A 23,686-nucleotide genomic window follows, 5' to 3' on the forward strand; every position below is an offset into this window, starting at 1 on the left:
CACACACACACACACACACACACACACACACACACACACACACACACCTTGATACGAAAACAAGTCTGCCATCCAAAATTTGTCACCATGATGCTTGAAGGAGGCAGCCTTGCTTGCTATGGCAAAGGCTGCTCTTAAATTTTGATTGGTACTGCATGCCTGTGATCCCAGTGGTGGAGAGAGATGGCTAAGGAATTCAGTGACCACCTTCAGGCCAGCCTCAGCAATTTAGTGTATTCAAGGCCAATTCGAGGTACATAAGAGCATGACTCAAAACAACAAATAAAAGTTACTTGTGGGGAAACACACCTGTGTCCAAAGCTTCACAGGAGCCTGAAGCAAGATCTGCAGTTCAAGACTAACTTCCACCACTCAGCAAAACCCTTTCTCCAAAGTACTAAATAAAACACAGTGGCTGAAGAGATAGAGCAGCAGTTAAGAGTGCTTGCTGCTCTTCCGGAAGATTACAGTTTAGTTCCTTCCATTCCAAATCATGTGCTTCAAAACCACCAGTGATTTCAGCTCCAGGAGATTTGACATAATTATATCATTTCTGTCCCCCTCTTTCTTCCCTCCAACATCTCTCACATACCACCCCCCTGTATGTTCCCTGTCAAACGACAAAGCAGAAGAGACTGGAGATGGAAATCTACAGTAGAGTACTTGCTGCACATGCATAAAACCCTGGCTTCAATCCTCAGGACTTTAAAAAAAATAAAAAAACAAATGAATCAGTAGTTGACTAAATAAGGCACGCTTCATTTGAACAGTGGCATTATTGTGCAGCCATAAAATTTATAGTAATCTGTGCATGTGCTTCCAGATGAAGTTCCCAGATGTAGAAATTAAATAAACTACAGCAGAATGTGAGGTGTGTTTTTCCAGCTGAATTCTGATGTTTATGTGCATACTGAGCTTCTGACAGGAGGTATACCAGCCACTGGCTCCATGGCATAAAGGGAGAATGACCATAGACCTTGTGCATGTCTTTGTAGCATTAGCATTTTATTTTTCATAGGCACACATCTCCTCCCTAGTTTTAGAATGGGAATAACTTTCAAAGTTTTACACTAAAGAGCATTCCAGAACTTGAGACCCAAGGCAGTGTGATATGGAGTGATCCTAAAGAGAACAGTGGGCTTCTTAGAGTAAGTTTATAGGAAATTTCTTGGCCAAGTCATCCATTCGCTTTGGTATACCGTAAGTCTTAAAGAGTGGTCCCCAGCATGTGCTCTCCTGGGTGGAAAGGCAGGCTCCCTCTATGATGCTCAGGAGGTAGCCATGTGGCAGGAATTGAAAAGAGAAGGCTGCACTAGAAGGCTAACCACCCAGTCACTGTACCAGGTAACACCTAACTGAAGATCTCTTTGGAACTCTGACCACCTGATTGACCACCTGAAATTCTCCAAATAGAAGATCTGTTTGTGGAAAAAAATGCTTTGAAATTTTAAATAATCTTATAAATCCATCTGGAAAGACTCACTCCATTCTTCATCTCAACAGATTCAAGAAACAGAAATCAGATGAATACTTCTTTGTATAGACCTGTGTGAACAAATTACCTAAAGTCAAGGATTTAAAATTCTGTATTACTCAGAATAAGCTCTTTTTGGGTCAATTTAGCAGCCTAATTGTAAACAGAAATGAATTAGATGCAATTTTAGGTGATATGAATTAGGTGAATAGTGATTTTAGAAAAGGAGAGAAAGTGAGGGCTAGGAGAAAAGGGGGGAAGAGGGGAGGGAAATAGGGAGGGAGTGAAGAAAAAAGAAGGATAGAAGGGAAAGAACAAGAAATGAAGAGAGTAGAGAAGGAAATAAGAAAACAGAATAGAGAAGGAGAAATCACGTCACAACTAATTTCTGGAAACAAGTTACTAGTTTTAAAAAAAAAAGAAACTAGTGACATGAACAAGAATTGGCAGTGGCTTTGCTGGGTCTGTTGTTCCCACTTGTGTAAGTTATTCAGATCAGAGTAAGTGTAAATAAATACAAGTCAAGTGATATTGTTATTTTGCTCCTGACAAAACTGAAAGAATAACAAAATAATTTGATCTTACTGTAAAGATGAATCCCAATTCTGAAATGCATGAGCTAAGCCATCTCCAAGACAGTTCATATTAAAACACTCAAAACTGGGGGCGACAGTTTTCAACTGTTTCATCTGGAAAACTAGTTTACTTTCAAAATACATCTGCTGGTCATGGGATTACACAGAATGCATTCTCTGCAGGCTGGCTCCATGGCGCAATGGGTAAAAGCCTTGCACCCCATAACCTGGGTTTGAAATTCAGAAAAAGCGATGAGAGACCTAACGCTATAGAGCTGTCTTCTGACTACGACAGTGTGAGCCGTGGCATGCACATCTACGTATCTCGTGCATATAAAAATAATACTTTTAAAAGGATTCATTCTCTGCCTTATGAACAGGATTCATCAGTGTTCATATGATGTTGGTTTGTTCTATTTTTTTTCCTCCTGTAGAAAGCAAGGCTGGCCAGAATCCGGGCAGCCAAAAGTGGAAGTGCAAATGCCTACATGCAGAGCAAGCGGAACGGGCTGCTCAGCAACCAGCTGCAGGTACAGCCAAGCCCTTTGCTTCTCCATAACGTGGGCTCATCAGCATGATGGTGATTCAGCGCCACTTAGCCATATGATTTTATTTCGGGTAATTATGAAAATGAGTACTGGAACAACAAAGTGTCATTTTTATAACTTTCCGCCGTACGTCCCAGTTGCCTACAAGAGTTTAGGAACCGTGCTGGGAGATATTGCCCGAGGTTATGCTTTCTCTATCCTGTAATAAAGTCCAGCTCCACTTTGTCACCATGACATCTGTCCACTGTGACACTGATGATGTAAAAAAAAAAATTCTCAATCGTTCAGATACTTAGTTGTTTTTATCTCAAAATTACATGTGATCCTTAAAGTACACTTTGACTGGGGTCAGGCAGAGATAAAGTGATGGAGAGAGAACAGCCTTCAGTGTTTAAAAAGTCACAGGGTCAAAGCAGAAATTGATGAACTCTTAGTAACAGGGACTTGAATTTCCAACTCAAGGTGGTGTACACTTAAAAGACCAAATGGAAATGTACCCACTGATCACCCAGACTTAATTACACATTTGGCTTTTTATAGTAAGTGCCACCAGTTAGTCTCTGAAAACAGGCCAGGTAACCTGGCACACATGTGTAGCCCAGATTCTCTAGTTCCTGTAGTAAAGAGGAAGTTTCATGTCTCCCCTGTGTTTCAGTCCTCAGAGGATGAGCCAGCCTTCGTTAGCAAATCCGGATCCAGCTTCGAGACGCAGCATCATCACCTGCTCCACTGCCTGGAGAAAACCACGGTAAGGAGACAGCGGGGTTGCAGCCTTAGTAACGATTCAACGATTCAACGTAGAAATTGCTGTAATTATCCACATGCTTGGCCCTAAGTGGCTGCATGAACTCCATTCCAAGACACCAGGTGAATGGAGAACGTTAACTACTGAATCAAATATTAATTCTTCTCTGATTTAAATAAGAAAAATAATAAAATTTCAAGTGTCTCTACATCTAAAGAAAGAAGCTATCAAAGGTGTCACAAAAACAAAGGTGAGAAGGGACGAGAATGTGTTCTCAGTCATTCACAGGTGCGGTGAATACAGGTAGATACGTGAAAACGATCTCTTTAGTAGGATCAAATGATACTTGATCACAGAGAGTCCCTATGTACAGAGAAGTCTCCGTTTGCTCACTTGCATGAAATTAGTGGGAAATCTTTCACGGCAAAGTTGCCTGTTATTAAGCTAGCTGTCCATCTGCATCACAGTCGGTGATCACAGAACAGAACAAAGCATTTATCATGTGTGACTCAAGTCAGCTCGCTCACCAGCGATGCCTTATAAACAGTCTGAATTCTAGTGTGTCTCCTATCAACTTGATTACACAGAGAGTCGTTCAGCAAATAAATATCTCTTGCCTGCTCTGTACCCAATAGGGAGCTAAGATTCAAGATGCTGTGAAACCAGTATGAACTCTGTCACCACTAAACCTTCACTGATAGGGCAAACAGGAACAATGGATGTACTGGGGAAGGGTAGTGAGCAGTGGAAGCAAGGGAAGAGCCATGGTGTGGAGCAATGAGGAGCCATGAGTCGGCAGGCTCAAGAAAGCCTTCCTATGCAGCTCATTTCTTAGGGGGTTTGGAACATACAGATGTATTTGGAATTATATCTGTTGGGCAAAAGTTGACGTAGGTGCTGGAGACATAGCTCAGCCATTAAAGGCTCAGGCTCACACTTGAAAGATGATGTATGTGAAGAAAGAAAGAGAGAGAGACAAGGAGGCAGCAAAGGAATCTGAAGTTTCCTAGACAGTACATGAAGACTCCAAGAGAAAGATGGTAGTCAGATGCTGTGCTGTCAGGCTAGACAGGTGATGATTATCTTACAATAAGTAGAAAATTTAGAGATTTAATTAGGGTAGTTACATGATGTTTTTAATAGTTGAGTAATATTCCATTGTGTATCACATTTTCTTTATCCATTCTTCAGTTGAAGGACATCTAGGTTGTTTTTAGTTTTTGGCTCTAACAAATAAAGCTGCTATGAACATAGTTGACCAAGTGCCCTTGTGGTAAGGTAGAGCATCTTTTGGGTATATGCCCAGAAGTGGTATAGCTGGGTCTTGAGGTAGATCAATTTTTAATTTTCTGAGAAACCACCAGATGGATTTCCAAAGTGGTTATACAAGTTTGCACTCCCACCAGCAAAAATATTTCTTAATAACAACAAAAATAACCTTTTACCCCCCCCCCCAAATAGTTTAGTTTAAGCTACTTAAAATTTATATGCAGCAACTAGAAGAGGAGCAATTTCTTTCATTCCAGCCTGATTGCCATCCATAAGTGGTATAATGTGTGTTGCATGTGCATTGTAAGAGAAAAACACAGATTATGAATCCTCTGTGCAACAACAACAAAAAAAAAAAAACCACAGAATTCTCTCATGTAATCATTGTTCTTTAGACTCTGAAGAGTGGAATGTTGAATTCTATGTGCTTCAAAATGCTACTCTCAGCAAAGAAATGACAGAGTGGGTAACTAAAACAATCTATTTCCCATTAGGCTATGTATTGCTTCAATTGTTTTACTAATATTTTAGGATGAGGGATAGTTAAGTGAAATTCAAAATGTGCAAAGCCTTCCATTATAAGGCCATTTTGACACACATGCAGATAAAATCATAATTGAAGTCATTCACCAGCAATTCGGGCTAAGGAATATTTGATCTTACATTTCTGAGGCAGAATTCTCATGTAGGCATTTCAGGAGGTGATTCTTTACTATTTTTAAATTAAAATTAGTATTGTGTTCTGTGGAGTGTGGTATGTGAAATGATGTACCTGTTTGGTAGAAAAAGAGGTGATAAACTACAAATATATGGAGATGACCTAGAACACCCTGCTCAGATGTAGCCCATGGCAGCTCAGTCTTCAAGTAGGCTCCCTAGTAAGGGGAGCAGCGACTGTCTCTAACATGAACTCAGTGGCAGGCTTTTTGATCACCTCCCCCTGGAGGGTGGGGCCTTGCCAGGCCACAGAGGAAGATCCACACAGTCCTGATGAGACCTGATAGACTAGGGTCAGATAGAAGGGGAGGAGGTCTTGCCCTATCAGTGTACTAGGGGACGGGCATGGGAGGGACAAGAGGGAGGACAGGTGGGACTAGGAGAAGACGAGAAAGGGGGTCACATCGGGGTATACAAAGTGAATAAATTGTAATAAATAATAAATTAAAAAAAGAAGAACTACATTGCATTATCAAAAAAGAAAGAAAGAAAAGAAAAGAAAGAAAGGAAGGAGGGAAGGAAGGAAGGAAGGAAGGAAGGAAGGAAGGAAGGAAGGAAGAAAGAAAGAAAGAAAGAAAGAAAGAAAGAAAGAAAGAAAGAAAGAAAGAAAGGCCACAAAAGCTTGGAACTATTCTCTTGGGCGATATTTTTTGAGATTGTACACATATTACATTATTTATTTAAAGGCATTACATTTTAAGTTTATTTTTATTTACCTATCTTAAGCCTCTTTTCCCCTACTCCATCCCAATCCCTTCCAACACACCAACACCTGGTAGGAGAGAAGGAACATTAGTGGGGAAAGGGGGAGAGTTCTCTTTAGCTACTTCTGTTGGTTAGGGTTGTCAAGTTCCTTAGGGCAAGGCCATTCCTCCATTCAGGATATCTCCAACTTCTTATCAAACCTCATTAACAGCAATAAGGAGCAGAAGAGGGGAAGCATCAATAGCCTACCTCTTTCTCAGAGCTCCCTAACACTCTCTGGCTCTGGCTTTTATGCTCTGCCAGAGTCCTCAGATTTAAACTATATGCAGCTGGGAAAGAGCCCCTCTCAGAGCCCGCATAAGGCAAATAGTTTGCTGCTGTGGACCATCCGAAGCAGTCTCATATCCTACACCTGGGATCAAAACAAAGCCATGTTTACATCTACAACATTTATTAATAAACAATAGGTTTTTTCTGTATATTGAGAATTTTATGGTAGCATCAAAGAAATGGAAATGCCTGAGGTTTCTCAACTTCTTTTTTTAATTTTTATTTTATTTTTTAATTACATTTTATTTACTTTGTATCCCCCCTCTAGTTCTCTCCCTTCTCCCCTCCCAATCACTCCCTTCCTCTCCCTTCTCCATGCATGCCCCTCCCCAAGTCCACTGGTAGGGGAGGGTTTCTTTTTCTTCCTTCTGATCCTAGTCTGTTAGGTCTCATTCAGGAGTGGCTGCATTGTCTTCCTCTGTGGCCTGGTAAGGTTGCTCCCCCCCCAGGGGGAGGTGATTAATGAGCAGGCCAATCAGTTCATGTCAGAGACAGTCCCTGTTCCCCTTACTAAGGTACCCATTTGGACACTGAACTGCCATGGGTTACCATTTTCATGTCACATGATAGTGTTTGCTACTAGAAATCTAGCTTAGGACATTCTGTTGGCATTAGTCTCTTTTTATAAGTTTAGTCTGCTTGATAAAGTCAGTATGAGTTTATAAATTTCCTGTGGATATTATATGTATTCATTTAAGTTTTGTTTCTTTATTTTATAATACTATAATTTTATGCTAAAGTTAACAAATGACATTTTTTAAAGTGTTGCTCTGTAAATAAATACTGAATCAGCTCACACATGTCAATCTCCAGATCTAGACAGAAAAATTTTTTTCCACAACCAAAAAAAATGTTCCATAAAAGAATTTTCGATTTTGATACTTTAGTCTTTCTGAGAATCATTTCACTTACTGGTTAGAACAAATCAAACTGAATCTTAGTACATTTTCATTTTTAAAATACTGATATTTAATCTCTTTTAAATCACAAAATCGTTTATCTTCCTTCTTCACATTTTCTTACAACTCTCCCACAGAACCATGAGTTTGTGGATGAACAAGTCTTTGAAGAAAGCTGCATGGAAGTCGCCACGGTTAATCGCCCTTCAAGTCACAGTCCCTCTATCTCTTCACAACAAGGAGTCACCAGCACATGCTGCTCACGAAGACACAAAAAAACTTTCCGCATTCCGAACGCCAATGTGTCGGGAAGTCATAGAGGCAGTGTGCAAGAACTCAGTACAATTCAGATCCGATGCGTGGAGAGAACCCCACTATCCAACAGGTACCTGGGATTGCTCTGTACTGGGTAAATGCCTGTCCTGGTTCGTAGACCGTGCCAGCTGCAATCATGGTGCAACCAATGTGGTCTCTGAGTCCTAGTTCCTAGGAAACGAGGGACACAAAACTGACAAACCAAAGGGGAAAAAAGCATATTCATTAAGGCTCAAAAGTTGTATTAGGAGGCAGAGGAGATGGTTCATTGGATAAACTGATTGTCATAGAAGCCTAAAGACCTGAGTATAAATTCTCTAGAATCCACATAGGAGCTACCCATACATGGCAGTTGCATATAATCGCATCACTTGGGAGACAGAAACAGAGAATCCTGGGGATAAGGTGGGTATCTAGAATAGCTGCAGTTGATGAGTCAGCCAGCGACCCTGTCCCAGTTCATAAAGTAGAGAGTGATCAGGAAGACAGCTATCATACAACTCCTGCTGTCCCTCCTCCTGTGTCCCATGGGAATTTTGTGATAAGACTATCACTTGTAAAAACATTAGGTTTTACATACTTAGAAGTATGGCTTTGAGGTTCTTAACATATGGCCATCATTAAATGGGAGCTTTTAAGCAACTATACACTTCAGATGTACAATTCATAAAATCCCTGAGATTTTTATTCCCTTAAGTGTTACAAAATCTTCATGAGATGGCATTCCATCCAGGTACTCTAAGCCCCTCAAAGTCTCTGCCAAAGAAACCATTTCACTTTGCCCATCTCAGATATCTAGCTGTTATCTGAGCCCATTTTGTTATGCTTTTTTGAATATACTTTGGGAAACAATTGGTTGAAGTAAGTTGAGCAAAATTTGGGGGATGAAACATGTTAATGAACTGATTAACATTTAAAATAATATATAGTAAAGTGGTTTTAAATATGGTATTGCTTATATATTTTAAATGTTATTTAATAGTAGTAAAATATGCGTTCTTTGGTTACATGAAAAACAACTTAAAATAAATAACTTATTTGTTCAAACCTACTTTTCTCCCTCATCAGCCGATCCAGCTTAAATGCCAAAATGGAAGAGTGTGTTAAATTAAACTGTGAACAACCTTCCGTGACCACAGCAATAATAAGCATCCCAACACCTCCAGTAACCACACCAGAAGGCGATGACAGGCCTGAGTCTCCCGAGTATTCCGGGGGAAATATCGTTAGGGTGTCTGCTTTGTAAAACAATTGGCACGAAAGTCTAAGAGAATTTGAGTCCTGACCATGGAAAAAAAAAAAATCTGAAGTAGAAGAAAGAAGAAACAATAACTTTTTTTGCACATTAAGACAGCAAAGCAAGAAGGTTGGCAAAGAAACAAAAATAATTGAAGGTTGAGGATGTGAATCAAACCACCAAAAGGCATTTCTAGGCAGAGTTCGACCTGTTCATGGAGGAGGACTCTGTGACCCTTTGACTTTGTGAATGAGCACAATGAAATGCCATCTACCAATGCTTCTTATGATCAGAACTCTTTTTTAATAAAACAAATAAAATGAATCTTTGAACATAATGTTCCAGTTGAATGCAAAACAAAAAAAATACGGAAAACATTTTGATAAAAATTTTTCCTGTTAAATCCATGAACATTGGCTCTGGTGAAGAATACTGCAGATGGAAACATTCATACGATCTATTTGTCTGGACTGAAGGAAACCACCCTAATGCATGCTAGAATTCTTTGGAGCAGTGATCTCAGTTTCCTTATGTTGTCTTCAGAATAGGCATGATAAACTCTACCTGTAGAAAGGGGGAATTTCTGTGCACTTACAATGAGCTGATTGTCCGTGTTCTCTGGTGGGCTGTGCAAATAAACTCCTTTTAGCACTGTAGTCTTTCTCCTGGGGATGCGCACTAGGAAATCTAAAGTGTTCGGATAGTTCAGTATTAATTATTGTTTAACCCTGCACCTAGTCGTTGTTATCAGTGCAATAATTCATTCGATATCTGTTGTATTAGGCATCAGGATTTTTTTTTTAGACTTTCCATATATTCATAGATACAGTAAGAGCCACATTCATAGAAAACTTCTGGTGTGGCCAGGTTTTAGGTGACTTTTTAATCCAAAACTATGTGTCACCAATGTTTTCTGGTAGTATTCTTTGGTCCACTGTATTCCTGTGACCCGGTGTGTTATCCATCCCTGGATCTCTCTAGTGTCTTTCTACTGGGCTTATCCATTAATGACAGGATTCGTATTTATTTACTGTAGTAAAAACAACAGTTTCCTGCATTACAGTTCCCAACCGGCTATTATAAGAAGACTGTCAGAAACCCCCTTGACAAAACTAGAGTAAAGGAGCTGACATGAAATATCTCCAGTGTTTTCACTATTTATGGAAAACCCAGACCCTGAAAACACCCATATGTGTTTTATGAGAGGAGTTAAATGAGACTGAAAAAAGAATCACAGGATGGATGATTTCAGAATCTAATTCAGTGTATTACTTATTTCGCTTCAGATCTTGAATACAGTTTGAGAACAACTGAAATGCAGAGGTAAATGAAAATGCTTTATGTAGCGATATTTGATGAGAGCATGCTTTTGATGCCATCCAAGAAAGCAACAATCGATCTCAAAAGATTCCAGTGCATCACAAGGCACAAAGTTCTCTGCCAAACCAGGAGGACAAGAGTGTGGCGATGCGAAGTTGACCACTGTGTACATTTAAATGAAAAGTCGTGCTAGCTTCTCACCCTCAGATGTCCTCAGACGTGTCTGCACGTGACAATGTGAAAAGTTCTATGTCAAATGAAAAGTTTTGTTCATTCTAAGCCACCACCCTAAGAATGAAAGCTTAGTTTCTATACGTGGGAAAGGTTAACAAGTATTCCTCTGTCATGAAGATTTTGAAATGCTTACCACAGTTCACCATAAAAAGAAATTAATCCAAACATTTTCAGGTAGAGCCAGACATGGTCACTTCCCGTTTAGAGACCAGCTTCTAGAACACGGCTAGGCACACCTTCATCAACAGCTGAGTGACAGGAAGAGACGCTCAGCTGACGCGCCGGAACACCTGGCTTTACTCCTAGCGTGTCTTTGAAAAGTTACTAATATTCTTGCGGCGTGAATATTAACAATTCTATTAACACCTGCCTGTTGTCACTTTATGCTTCTAGAGCAGATATATAGTGAAACTTATTTGATGGCATTTATTGAAAAAAAAATCTTTTAAAATATAGACTAAGGAAAGTACAATCAGGAACACTTAACATCTTTTGATTCCCAATAAGTTCTATTTTCATGTTCCTTACAGTACTTAAAATGAAATACACTTAGCTTATTTTCGTTGATGATTATTCTTCCTCTTTTTATTTGTCATTTATCACACATTATTAATTTCTTCAGCTTTTCAGAAAAGAGATTTAAAAAACTTTTTGATGTTTTAGGTGATTTGAAAATATACTGTGTTGGTGGTGAATGACTATTGATGACTTTGTTAAGTGCATCTGTATTGTAAGTGAAATGTAATTATTTCTGTGTATCATATGGAGTAACTAAGGTCATTGTTTTTTGACAATTTTGTTTGAAATTCATATATCTTATTTCAAAGGATAGCATAATATCTGCATTATGCTGGAAAAAAAATAGACCTTTGGCGAATACTTAAATAAAACATGTGCATGCTTGAACAGGACAACGTGGTTGACTATGGCCCTTTTTTCTTGGATTTAATTCCTTTCTAAAAGATGTGTCCCACTAATAATAAATCTAAGAGGACCCTGTGACTCATGCAGGCCAAAAGAACTCAGCTCTTCACTGTAATCTAAACTGGTTAAGACAATAATGCCAGGGGGAGGTATCATAGGAGGGAAATCACTTAGAAAGCCCAGACTTTGAGCTAGACACACCGTTTTCACTGTTGCTTGTATCAGGCAAAGTGAAGCTCTGAAATTACAGATTCAGTCAGAGTTTGACTCAATTCTTAGTCAAAATAGGGTTTGGGGTAGAAACTGGGTGATTTATATGCCTATAACTATGTGTACGCATAGATGATAAATGACAGATAGATAGGTAAATAGGCAGAGAGAGAGAGTGTGTGTATGTGTGTGTGTGTGTGTTGTTTTAAGATGTTCTTTTTACGTTTTTAATTAAAATCTAAATATATCACTACCCCTTTCCTTTTCTCTCTTGAACCCCTTCCATTGTTCATTCCCTCTAATCTATTCCAGGCTCCCACATACACACACACACACACACACACACACACACACACACACACAAATTGTTAGCCTATTTTTTATTGTTGTTGCACTCATATACAGGCAAATATACAAATACAACCTATAAAGTCCGTTTTTGTTGTTTATGTGTTTCTGTTTCAGGGGTGACCCCTTTATGTTAGATAACCAATGAGGAACTCATCCCTGTTCAAAAACTATGCATGTACTGACAGCCTTCTCAGTATCCTGGAGGAGACAAAATGGAGAAACTACATTGAAAAAAATCTTGTGGAGGGAAAAGAGACAAACCACTTAGTAGAGAGACTAATTTTCTCTTTCTGTACATTATCCTTTTAGTATACATTCTCCATATTTGTGTTAATTATTTTTGTAATAAGCTGTGACTTCCTGAGGTATCAGTCTTGCCTTAAAAATATTAGTTACCACTCTCTTTCCTTCACTTTAGTCATAACAACAGCTTGGATCCTCTGTGGAGTTGAACTCATGGCTGCCAGCAACACTGCCAAAAGAATACAAACTGTTCTTGATACCAAACACAGGAGCACTCTGAGTCCCACAAGACAGACATACCCTCTTCCCTAAAAAGTTACTGAAGTGTTGGCTTTGTCATCTCACAGGTGTGCGGATGGGAGTACACTCAGCAGAATCACCTTTGTAGGTGAACCACCTGCAAAGATGTAGCTGATGGGCAGCTTACACCTCATGTGGGTCCTCTGGTAAGGGAAGTGAGGGCTGGATTGGTCATGGACTCACTTGCCAGCTTTTTGATCACTTTCCCCTTGGGACTGCCTTGACAGGCCACAGCTGAAGAGGACACATTCAGGCCTGATGATAGTTGATGAGCTGGGGTGGGTGGGAATTTTTTTCAGGAAGAAGGAGGAGGGAAGAAGGAGGGATGAGGGATAGAGGATGAGTCTGGGAGGGGAGGAGGGAAGGGGTCACAAGGTTGTAAAGTGAATAAAATAAGTCGATGAGAAAGATGTATTTTTTTAAAGATAGGATGATGGGGTATTTAAAAATGAGAAATTAAAGTTATTCTGTGTCAGCTAGTTGTATTTAGGAGGGTAAAATTTTATAAAGTTATTATGTTTTATTTCTAAGCAATAAATATTTTAAACAATAACATGCTTGCAATAGACATATTTATAGCAAAAGCTTTCCCGTGGAATTAGTATTCAGTCCACATTTTCAAATGTTTTGTTTGTTGCTGTTCATCTCACATTTTCCTCTCTTTTCTTCAAGCACTAATTATGTGATATATTTTCAAAAAAAAAAAAAGAAACAAAAAATAAACTAGTAGATCAAGCTTCCTCAAGGAATTAGACAGCAATGGGCAGAGGCACTCTCTGTCAGCTACACTACAGCTTTCTCACAAGCCTATTCTCCAAGTTTCCTGTCTGCCATGTTCACACTTTTCTTTGCCTCAATCTCCTGAAGGCATTTCCCTGAAAAGCACTACAGGTATTGTTCTTCAAAGTACTTTCTCTAATTATTCCTTCAGGCTAATGAAATCTCTGGGCAGGCAATGGTTCTTTCTACCAACAGCAAGAGGTAAGCAAGTGAATTTCTGCTTACTTAGAGAAAACCCAAAAAGAGAAAGCAAATCCAAAACAGAGGTGGAGCTCATTACTGTGATTTGATGGTTGGGAAATGGAAAGGACCTTTTCTTCACGCATTTCTTCTCCACATTTATATCATCGTTTTGGAGAATGTGAAAAGGAGTTAAGAGAGTTAGTTTTTCTCCAAGGGTAATTTTGCTGCTGTAAATCTTGACACCATACCTCAGATTAGTTTGTGTTAATTAATTAATTAATTAGTTAGTTAGTTAATTAATCTGATGGAAGTATCTGAGGTGATAGGACATCTGGGCTGACAGAGCACATGGTGTGAGAAGAGCCAACCAGCCAGAGGGAGATCTGGAAGAACCCTGGAGCACAAGGGGAGGGTGTGGATGGGGCTGAGCAGTGGTAAAAAAAAAAAATGCATCCTTTGCTTCAGTTTTAATTGATGAGCCAGCGTTTTTAACACTTGTTTTCAATCTATTCAATTACTTTTGGGTGTTGTGAACTGTAACACCAAAGGCATTATCAGTTTTCAGTTGCCATTTTCTAAGATTCTGAGACACAGCACAGAATGAGATCCTAAAACAACACAGTAAGATGGAGTCCTAAGGCCTGCAAAAAGGAGATGTGAGAGTAGAAATTGAAAGAGCTTTGAATTGGATTCAAGAACTGGTCAAATTTTCCTATCAAAGAACCTACTTAAAAAGATAAAAGATTTTATATCAGAATATAGAAAAACAATTAAGGTAAAATATCATGCCAGTCTAGCAAGCAATCAATGCACAAATAATAGAACTCAAAATTTTTAACATGCTCTTTTCAGTATACAGCTTTTAAAATAGATTCAAAGTGAGCACTCAGTAATGACTGTACTAACCACGAAGATGCAAAAACAATGAGCCAACCCACTAGACCAGTCCAGGAGGTAACCACATCAGACAGTTTCTGTATAGAGAATGTCAGAACTGAGAAATAAGTCTAGGCGTTCCTGATTAAAAAATGTAAGATTTTAAATTAAAACATATCATTCTAGTGCAGAGATCTTGTGATGCTGCAGCTTCTTCTAAACTCAAATATTATCAAAGACAGTCAGTTTTTCTTTCCTTTTTCTCAATCCAGAAATATAAAAGTGCTGCTAAGAACTGCTTCGGGACTCACTATTGGTGAATCAAAATAAAATGAAAACTAGCTATGAAACATAGTACTGTCCTAAATGAGAAAGATTTTTTTTCCAGAGACCCCACAACATTGTGTATGTTAGTGGGGATGAAGTAAAGTGCATGTAAAAGCACCTTGGTTTCATTTTGAAGCCTGCCGAACTTTCAGAGTTGTGGACGAGGTGTGCAATCATAGTCTGTAGTACCTAATCAGCTCCCAGGCTAAGTCCTGGAGGCTGGGGAGAGAGAATGCAAATATTCTGAAATTATATAAATCACCTTGATTTCTCCACTTCACTATCTTTTGTAGACTTCTTAAATTCTTGCAGAAAATTTCAGAGAATGGCCACAAAGGGCCTATTGGCATTTAGTACCACATGCAAAATCAAGTATCAAGAGACTTTGATGGGCAAAGTAACTGCATCCGTCAACATCCTAAATAAATATGGTAAAGTTAAAATACCTCTGGTTGCTTCCATCTTTACAAAGAAATCCAAAAATTTTATTTGTTCCCTAATAAAATAAAAAGCTTCAATAAACTGTAAACACAGGCATTTGATTTATAGGGGACTGTAGGAAATTTAATGTACCTTTTTAAATGGTACTTGGGAGGTAACTACCTGCCATAAAACTTCTTCTTTTGGCTTCATCGTTTTCTTGTTTTATGCTCAAAAATAACACTAGCATAATAATAATTTCTCTTTATCTTCCATTTCTGTCTCTTCCTTTCTATCACTCAAATGGTAAATATATCATTCATTGTATTGTGCCCCAAACTTCTTTACGTGAAAATTTGATTTGTAGTTATCATTCAAAAGACATGTGTGTGAGAAGAAAGGTTTCACACAGCTTATTGCTGTCCAAGCAAGATAATAAATTCTACAAATTCAATGGATGTTACAGCTTTACACAATTCCAATAAAGATATGACTTCTGAAAATTGCCTTCAGAAAGAAAACTGCCATTTCTGGATTATTTCCACACAAGGACTATGTATCAGGTAAGCCCTAATGTAAACACACATCACATTGCAAACCACAGGTGTATCAGAAAGTGTCTACACCAAAATGCATCTATTCATGTAAGGACAGATGAGCGAAATAATTAAGTCATGAGCGGCTTGAAGAACTAGAATCCACAGAGCCTTCCAGGGATCCAAAGTTTGAAACCTGGAGGGATTTAGTTTTAGGCTAGTTTCTCTAAAATACCTGCAACTTAATTTATTAGAAAAAAAATCTGAGAATTTAGTTAGATTTTGATGCAGTTATTTAAGATTAGATATAGACTCACTAATTATTTTAAGGATGCCTAAAGTTAATTCATTAGCTATTTCTTCTAGTAATAGTACGGCATCTAAATTAATAACAAATATAGAAGGGATTACAATGGACTCAGTTTGGAGACAGAAACCAGGGCAAAAATCAAACAGTGACATGTCTGGTTTCTGTGGCTGAGTGTCCCTCATTAAACATTTTCAACTCTTCTGAATTGTATTCAAATTTTAAATACAAATGAAAGTCAGAAGCACTTTTCTCTTTTTATGAGACTGTAATTCTCTTTTTTGCTGTTCTAGAATTGTTCCATACAATACATTTTGGCCATTTTCTTTCTTTTTACCCAATGCCTGTCAGATCTATCCATACTCCATACTCACTTGACATGATGTTCTATATGTCTTAAAAAATTAAAGCACACCACACACACACACACACACACACACACACACACACACACACACACATACACAAGGCTGTCCTGTAGTGGGATTTCACTTCCCATCTGTTAACAATTGCAAATACTTCCTTGGTTAGGTGGTACCAATTCCCCTTCTCCATGCTGAGACGTTATTTGGACTGAACTCCTGACGGTCTTATGCATGCCATCATGGTCTATTTAAGTTCACATGTGGATCAGCCCTGTTGTGGCTGAAAAACAGTTTCCTTAAAGTCATCAATCACACTGACCCTTAGCCATGCTTCTGCCTCCCCTTCCACATGGGTTCCTGGGCCTTGAGGAGAGGGGTGTGAGCGACCCAAAGTCTCTCACTCTGCACACTGTGTAGTTATAGGTCTCTGTGTCAGTTACCATCTACTGCAAGAAGAAACTTTTCTGATGAGGCTTAACTGGTGCTTGGGTTTACAGAGATAACAGCATGTCATTCAGAATTAGTTTATCGCTGTGTCCACTTACCAGGATATTAGAAGGTGCTCCCCTAGGGCTTACGTCCTAGCTTAGTCTCGGGTTCTTGTCCTTACTAGCAGTATCAGGCAATAGGTCTTATCTCATGGAATGAACGTTAAGTCAATTTTTAAAAACTAGTTGATTATTCTCCTAACAATTGTGTCACCATTGTGCGAGCGAGCACATCTAGCAGAATTCATAGTTAGAGGATATTGATTATTACTGTTCTCTGTTGTCATGCATAGCATCTCCCAGCACTATGAACACTAGCCAATAGGAGTGAAGCTTCCAGTTGGGTTCAAGCTACAATTACCCGTGCTGTAAGCAACAGGGTCTTAGAGTTGGATTGTGGAGGGCAAGCAGCAACATTGGCAACCGCCTGTAACGTTTGAGGGTAGTTTGTCCCTGGGATTTTTTTTGACAAACAGCTCAAAAATGATGCAACCCGTTTCCACTCCTGAAGTTTTATTTCGTAGTGTATGATGTTTACTTAATGCCTTGTCTCCCTCGTTCTATGGTGACTCCGTTTAAATTCCTTTCCTACATGAATACGTTTTTAGAAAGCATCTAAAATAGTAGGTTTTGTCATAAAGGCTTAGCCTCAAAAAGTAATTTTTTTTACAAAATGAGAAGCCAAACAAACTGGTTTAAACAGCCAGTGAATTCCTCATAAAAGACACCTAAATTCATGCAATAAAAATGTGAGGGTTTGATAAATTTATTGTATGTAAGTCTCTATTTTCAGTCATTTGTCATGAAATGTCTGGGTTTTGTATCTCAAATAAAGCTCAGAGGAAAAAAGCTTTAAAGGCAATGGTGAACATCTCTGTGCACACACACATACTACATACACAAATCTAAACAGGCAGAATGTGGTCTTCTACTTACTATGCACCTAGAATATGTGAATTAAACCTAGATAAGAACGTCTTCTTCGGGGCTGGAGAGAAGGCTCAGCAACCAAGAGCACTGGCTGATCTTCCAGAGGTCCTGAGAGTTCAATTCCCAGTACCCATGTGGTGGCTTACAACCAACTCTAAGAGGAGCTGATGCCCTCTTCCATCTTAGGCATACATGCCAATAAAACACTCATATGAATAAATAAATCTTAAAAAAAAAGAATGTCAACCTTCTAAAGTTTTGTTTTCTTTTTCAGTTGTAGAGAATTACCATATAACAATGTCTTTATAGTAGGCTTTTTAATTAGTTGTTCTAAAAGGAGTGATTTAAAGTTGCATTCTTAGTATTATGAAACAGTGTTTCTTTTCTCTGGAGATGAAATTCAGGGAGCCTGAAACCTGCACTTAATACTACTACAAAAAAACAAAAACAAAAATAAAAACAAAAACAACAAGAACAACAACAACAAAACTAAGGTGACAGTGATTTTTGAGGGCACACATGAAAAAGAATCACCATTGTTTATGGAATTCCAAAATTATTGCAAGCTTATGGTTTTATCTTATCTTTGTTATTAGAAAGCATTTTTATGTAATATACTTTGGGCATGCTTCCTCTACCCTCAACTTCTCCCATATCCTCCCCATCTCCCTAGCAATCCCTTTATGTTCTCTCTCCCTCTCTCTTTCTCTCCCTCTCTCTCTCTAAGCATATACAAACACATACACACAAACAAACAAACACACACAGAGATGAAAGTCTAAACAAACAAATATCAATAAGACAAAGAATACAAAGAATAAACCTACAAAAAGGTCATGGAATTTGTTCTTCTTCTTGTTGTTTTTGTTGGCCACTTTATCTCATCCTCCCAGTAAAACAGATTTTTTTTTCCTTAAAATGTAATCAGTCTCTTAGGTATATCTGTTTTTAAATGTTAGGATAAGGATATCTGATGGTGAGGTTGTAAAAACTAAACTTCTGTTTCATAACTATGCAATTAAAGGATAGACCAAAATATCAAGTCATTTTTCACTAAATAATTCTATGAGCTTCTAACCTTCAATTCATTCTCTCCAAATGGTGAAGTTACATTCTTTGACCTTTGTCATTTATAAGGGTCACCGACTTGTAAAACCCAGATTCGATGACCCTCATTAATTGTTGAATCTGGTACTTCCTGGAGGAGTAAGGACACACCTAGATAAAGGAGACAACCTTCCCTCCATGATAATTTGACATGTGCCGTAAATATCAAATGCTGTGAGGTGCCATTCAAGAAAAGCTGTGTCAGTTTCCTTCATAAACGGCACAATGTCTGAAATTAAAATCAAGCAAACTTCAAGAAAGTACCTAAACATTATTAACCTTTTTCTTTCTTAGGATGATCATGATGCCCTACTTCACTAAGACTCAAAAAGTACAACAAATGATCTACTGAAATCCATGCTATGTAGCAGTACTTTTTATTCATTGTCTTTATAAGTGTGGTGTGCATTCTAGATGTTAGAAGCAGAATAAAACCAAAATCCTCCTTTCACTAATGTCTATATTCTATTTGTTGTTTTGGGCCTCACACAGAATGAAATAATCGAGAAGAAACATCTGGGGAAGCATAAAAACATATAGAGTATTCAGATCAACAATACAATGGAAATGAGAGGGTTGCATAACATGTAAATGGGAATGATCCTCCAGGGAAAGACACATGCAAAGTGAAATAGAAAGAATCCACCACAAGCCTCGTCCTAGATCTGGAAAGTACACATAGATTTACCTCTGGAATGTAAAGAACCAATCTATACAATTAATAAAATTCACAGCTGTTAACTGTTTTCTTTCTCCATTGCCTAAGGTGAAGCACTTAATAATTTCAGCCAATTTTTTTTTGACAAATAAGTCAATCATTAGCTTACCATCCTTGTTTCCTATGGATTTTCTTTTCATAGGTACGTACTGGTATAGAGGTTGTTCAGTGAAACATGATGCCTAATATTTTAAATAATCAACTACTGGCAGCCTTCCTCTTAGCTTTTTTCTCTGCCATGACCATGTGAGCTGGTGCTAGGAAAGCTATTTTCAAAACAAGGGTAGTGAAACCCAGGGAAGTCAAATAACTGCCCCAAGGCCACTTCAGAAGGAGATTCAGACCAAAGTCCCACTACACAGATCATCCACTTCCCTAACAACACCTACATCGAAATGGTATTCAAATTATGTGCAACATTCAGTTCAAGATTTTATCACTTAAACGCAAAAAGAATAGGAACCTATTGTGACCACTTACATCTGATTGACACACTAGTGGTGTCTGCACCACGGAGCTGCCAAGAAAGCACTTACTCTTCACATATCATTCATTCACTCTATCAATCCAACGAAGATTAAGTACCTCATCTGAGCCAGATGCTCGTTTAGACACTTGAGATAAAGACAATTCCAAGGCAGATATTATCTGTGTCACTATGACACTTGTGTCTATTTAGGAATGTCATTAATCAAGTAAATAGAGAGATAATATATCATTGCAATTAGCTGTGCTATAATGAAAATTCATGGGTACCATGAAATGCATGAGAGGAGAATCTGCAGTTAAAATTCTCAGCTCAGGAAAGCTTTCTTTAGAGAACAAAATTATTGGGATCCAAAAGAAGTGTAGACATTTTCCAAACACGGACACTCTTGGTACAAAATGATAATCTGCAGAATAGAAAAGGTTGTCAGAGCTATGGAGCCTATGACAAAGCCTGGGGAGATAATCCACAGTGAACGAGGGAAGCAGGGGCTGTAGGTCAGATATCAGATAGCATACTTGGCACGGATAAACGTGTTGACCCTTTCACCTAAGAATACTGGAGCTTGTCCTTGGTCTGATGGGAAACCATGAAAATTTTTGTGGTGAGGGGTGACATGATCCAATTTATGCTTTTAAGAATTCAGCCCAGTTGCCGAGTGCCGAAGAGCAAGTTGGAGGAAAGGGCAGATGAAGCCAGGAGACCAATTTGGAAATCATTACAGTAAGTAACTCGAGTGAGAGAAGGTGCAGCTGATTTAAGGTGGGACCTGGGAGAACTGTGTGATTGAGGGGACAGTTTAGAAATAGAGTGAAGGAGCCTGGGTAATGATTGTATCCATGTAAGAGATATCAAAGGAAGCTGTCAGTGTCTGATGAAGTAGCTGACAGGGGGAAAGTGTCACTCCTGTCATTGAGATGACAGGAATTCTGCTTTGACTATGTCCATGAGTCATCCAACAGGGAACAAATAATAATGACACAAAGAATTAGCATGTACTTCCAACGATTGCTTACCAGGCAAGATTTTGAAATTAGGAATTTAATGCACTTAATTCTACATCACAAGTCTAAAATCAACCCCAAGATTTCTGACTGACTCCAAAGCTTCAAAACAATTCCAGTAATTTCTTACCTTATTTTTAATAAACAGTCTGGACCCAGCAGCATATGTTCCAGAAAGTCTGGGGGTTATTTATGTGGAGACATCAGCATAGAGGTGGAAGTTAAATACAAAAGTATTGATTAAAGTACAGAATAAGAGAGGAATTATTGGAATGAGCCAGAAAGAGCTGTACAGTAGTGTGAGGGTGTCTAGAAAGACAGATGGAAGCAGGAGGACATGGGGAAGCTTCTCAATGGGTGGACCACTTCACTGACCTACTAAAATGCCAAGGAGAGCAGGAACTGAGTGACACTGAGTGGCCTCTGCTTTGCTGAGCGCATCACATGAAGTGAAACCTGGATGGACTTGGAGCTGCAAGAGCAGAAAACACTGGTTCAACACTTGACTCTAAGCACAAGACAGAATGAGGGGCCTTCTGAAGGGGCTAAAGGAGAAACTGTACGGTAGGGTGGAGTAGTTGGGTGGGTTTTCTACTTTCTCAGTACGATGGGATAGAAAGCAACACACTCGAATCCTCCAGTGATGATCTAAAGTCTAGGAAATGAAGAAGTGGTGTTGCCTAAGAGAGAAGTGGAGTGCGGAATGAGAAAGTGTAGGACAGGCTGACATTGAATCAGGACCTACACCTCAAGAACCCCAGAGCAAAACTGGCTTTCTCTCAGGTGTTTCGCTGAGGCCTCTCCTGCGCGGCTATGTACGGGAGTGAGACAGTCACTAGTAGTACCCTCTGCTTGTGCCTGCTGAGGGGAGATTGCATAGACAGGGAACAAATTTGTACGCTCACTGTTGTGAATAACGAGGAAAATGGTCCCCATTATTTGAGGACCTTCAAAGCAGGAAGCTGAGGAAACTCCAAAGATGCTCCATAGAATCTGGAAACCGACCTCTCTCACTCCCGGTGCTGCTCAGTCCTAAGGGTGAGGGGTAGACTGTGATACAAGGACACGCCACTGCAGCCAGCATGCTACCCAGCAACAAACCAAAGGCACTGGAGATGCTTTTCCTGAGGCCTGTCCTCCCACTCTTCTCTTTGACTGCCCTGGGCAAGGCTACAAGGTGCACAGTTATAACGACTCAAAGGAAGACACAATGACAACGCCATTCCCTAGAGATTCTGCAGTTGACAAGAGAGCACACAAACTTAATGAATTTCTCAGAAAAGTGGTCCCTGGATATTCTCAAGAGTTCTGTCTATACTGTCAATTCTGTCATTCTCTCTAAACAGCCTATCAGTCATGGTAACCTTGTAACCAGACACACACAACATAGCATGCTGCCACACACACAAGCATGCACACATGCACAAAATCAAGAAACAAACTCAGGCATATTCACACACATGCTACATGCAACTCACACAACAGGCACACAGCACACATATACGTGCATAAACACAGATGCTCATGTGCACACAGTTTGTGTTTATGGAAAAGCAAATGTACATAATACAAGTATGGCTTGCTAGTTGACAGGGAAAAGGAATGGGTAACCAAAAAAAATCCTGTTAAAGCAAAGAGTCTGAAACTATGTTAAATGAAATAAAGGACCATCAGCATTTTTAATGAGTAAACTATACTGATTTACTTTCCAAAACAACATGATAGTTGTAAGGCAGAATGAATAGCAGAATGCCTAGAAAGGCAAAGAAAGAAAGAAGAAAAGAAAGAAAGAAAGAAAAGAAAAGAAAGAAAGAAAAAAAAGAAAGGAAGGAAGGAAGGAAGGAAGGAAGGAAGGAAGGAAGGAAGGAAGGAAGGAAAGGAGTGGGAGGGAAGGAACGGGAAGGGAGAAAGGGATGGAGAACTTTTAAAGTTCTCCAGGTAGTAAATAGTGTAGGCTCAGCCAGGGTGTAAATAGTAGTTATAGAGAAATCTGAGAAAGATTAAGCTACATTTTGAAAAAGGTCCTCACAAGACTTTACTCCTACTTAGCTAATAGAAAGAAAGAATTTAAGTCGGTAAGTAGATTCACTCGAAATGACCAGGCCGGGAGAGAAACAGGGGATTCAAGAGTTCTGTTTTAGCCAGGGTATGTTTTAAATTGATGTGTTCTATGTGGAAGTGTCAAGGAGAAGCTGCATATATAAAACTGAAATGGAAAGGCAAGGTCAGGGCTGAAGACAGAAATAGAAGAGTGATGGGAATGGAGATGGTATATAAAGCGTGGTATTGGATGAAGCTGTAGGGTGAGCATGTACATAAAGAAGAGGCCCTGAGCAGATGGAGGCATCTAGCCTTCAAAGGCATGCAGAGGAGGGGCAGTGGGGAAAAATAAAAGGAGCCATCAGTGAAGGATGGGATAGAGGCTGAGAGCTTTCATCTGTTTTTATCAGTTTTACTAGTGTGTGAACCAGCTGAAGAGGGATAAATCTACTTTATGTTCTTTCTCTTTCTACAAAAGCTGAGAACTGGGGAAGGTAGGGTTTTAAAGCTGTGTCCACAATTCTTTGATAAACCTTCATCTGAGAAATAGCTTCATTTCTTTCCCTGTGTGTGGGCTACATCTAATGACTCAGCTCTAATTAATCAAGTCTGGCAGTGCTGTGGTATAACACTTCAAGACTGGCTTATAGAGACGGCAACTCCTGTCTTAACTCTTGCTATGACTTGCTCTGGAGCCATTTGCTCTGAGGTGAGTCGGCCAC

The 23,686-nt window shown here is 39.1% G+C and overlaps 1 protein-coding gene across 1 annotated transcript in view; it reads left to right on the forward strand.

Moving 5' to 3' along the window:
* The window catches only part of Kcnd2 (potassium voltage-gated channel subfamily D member 2), a 513,874-nt gene extending 504,954 nt beyond the window's left edge, over positions 1–8,920 (forward strand). The window contains exons 3-6 of the mRNA XM_055608103.1: positions 2,484–2,579; positions 3,253–3,345; positions 7,400–7,647; positions 8,646–8,920. Coding sequence (XP_055464078.1) covers positions 2,484–2,579; positions 3,253–3,345; positions 7,400–7,647; positions 8,646–8,823 — 615 coding nt within the window. The 3' untranslated portion in view covers positions 8,824–8,920. The remainder of the gene's footprint in view (positions 1–2,483; positions 2,580–3,252; positions 3,346–7,399; positions 7,648–8,645) is intronic.
* The last annotated feature ends 14,766 nt before the right edge of the window (positions 8,921–23,686 follow it).

This window comes from Psammomys obesus, unplaced genomic scaffold (assembly GCF_907164565.1).
Source record: "Psammomys obesus unplaced genomic scaffold, mPsaObe1.curated_primary_1811, whole genome shotgun sequence".
Taxonomy (NCBI): Eukaryota; Metazoa; Chordata; class Mammalia; order Rodentia; family Muridae; genus Psammomys; species Psammomys obesus.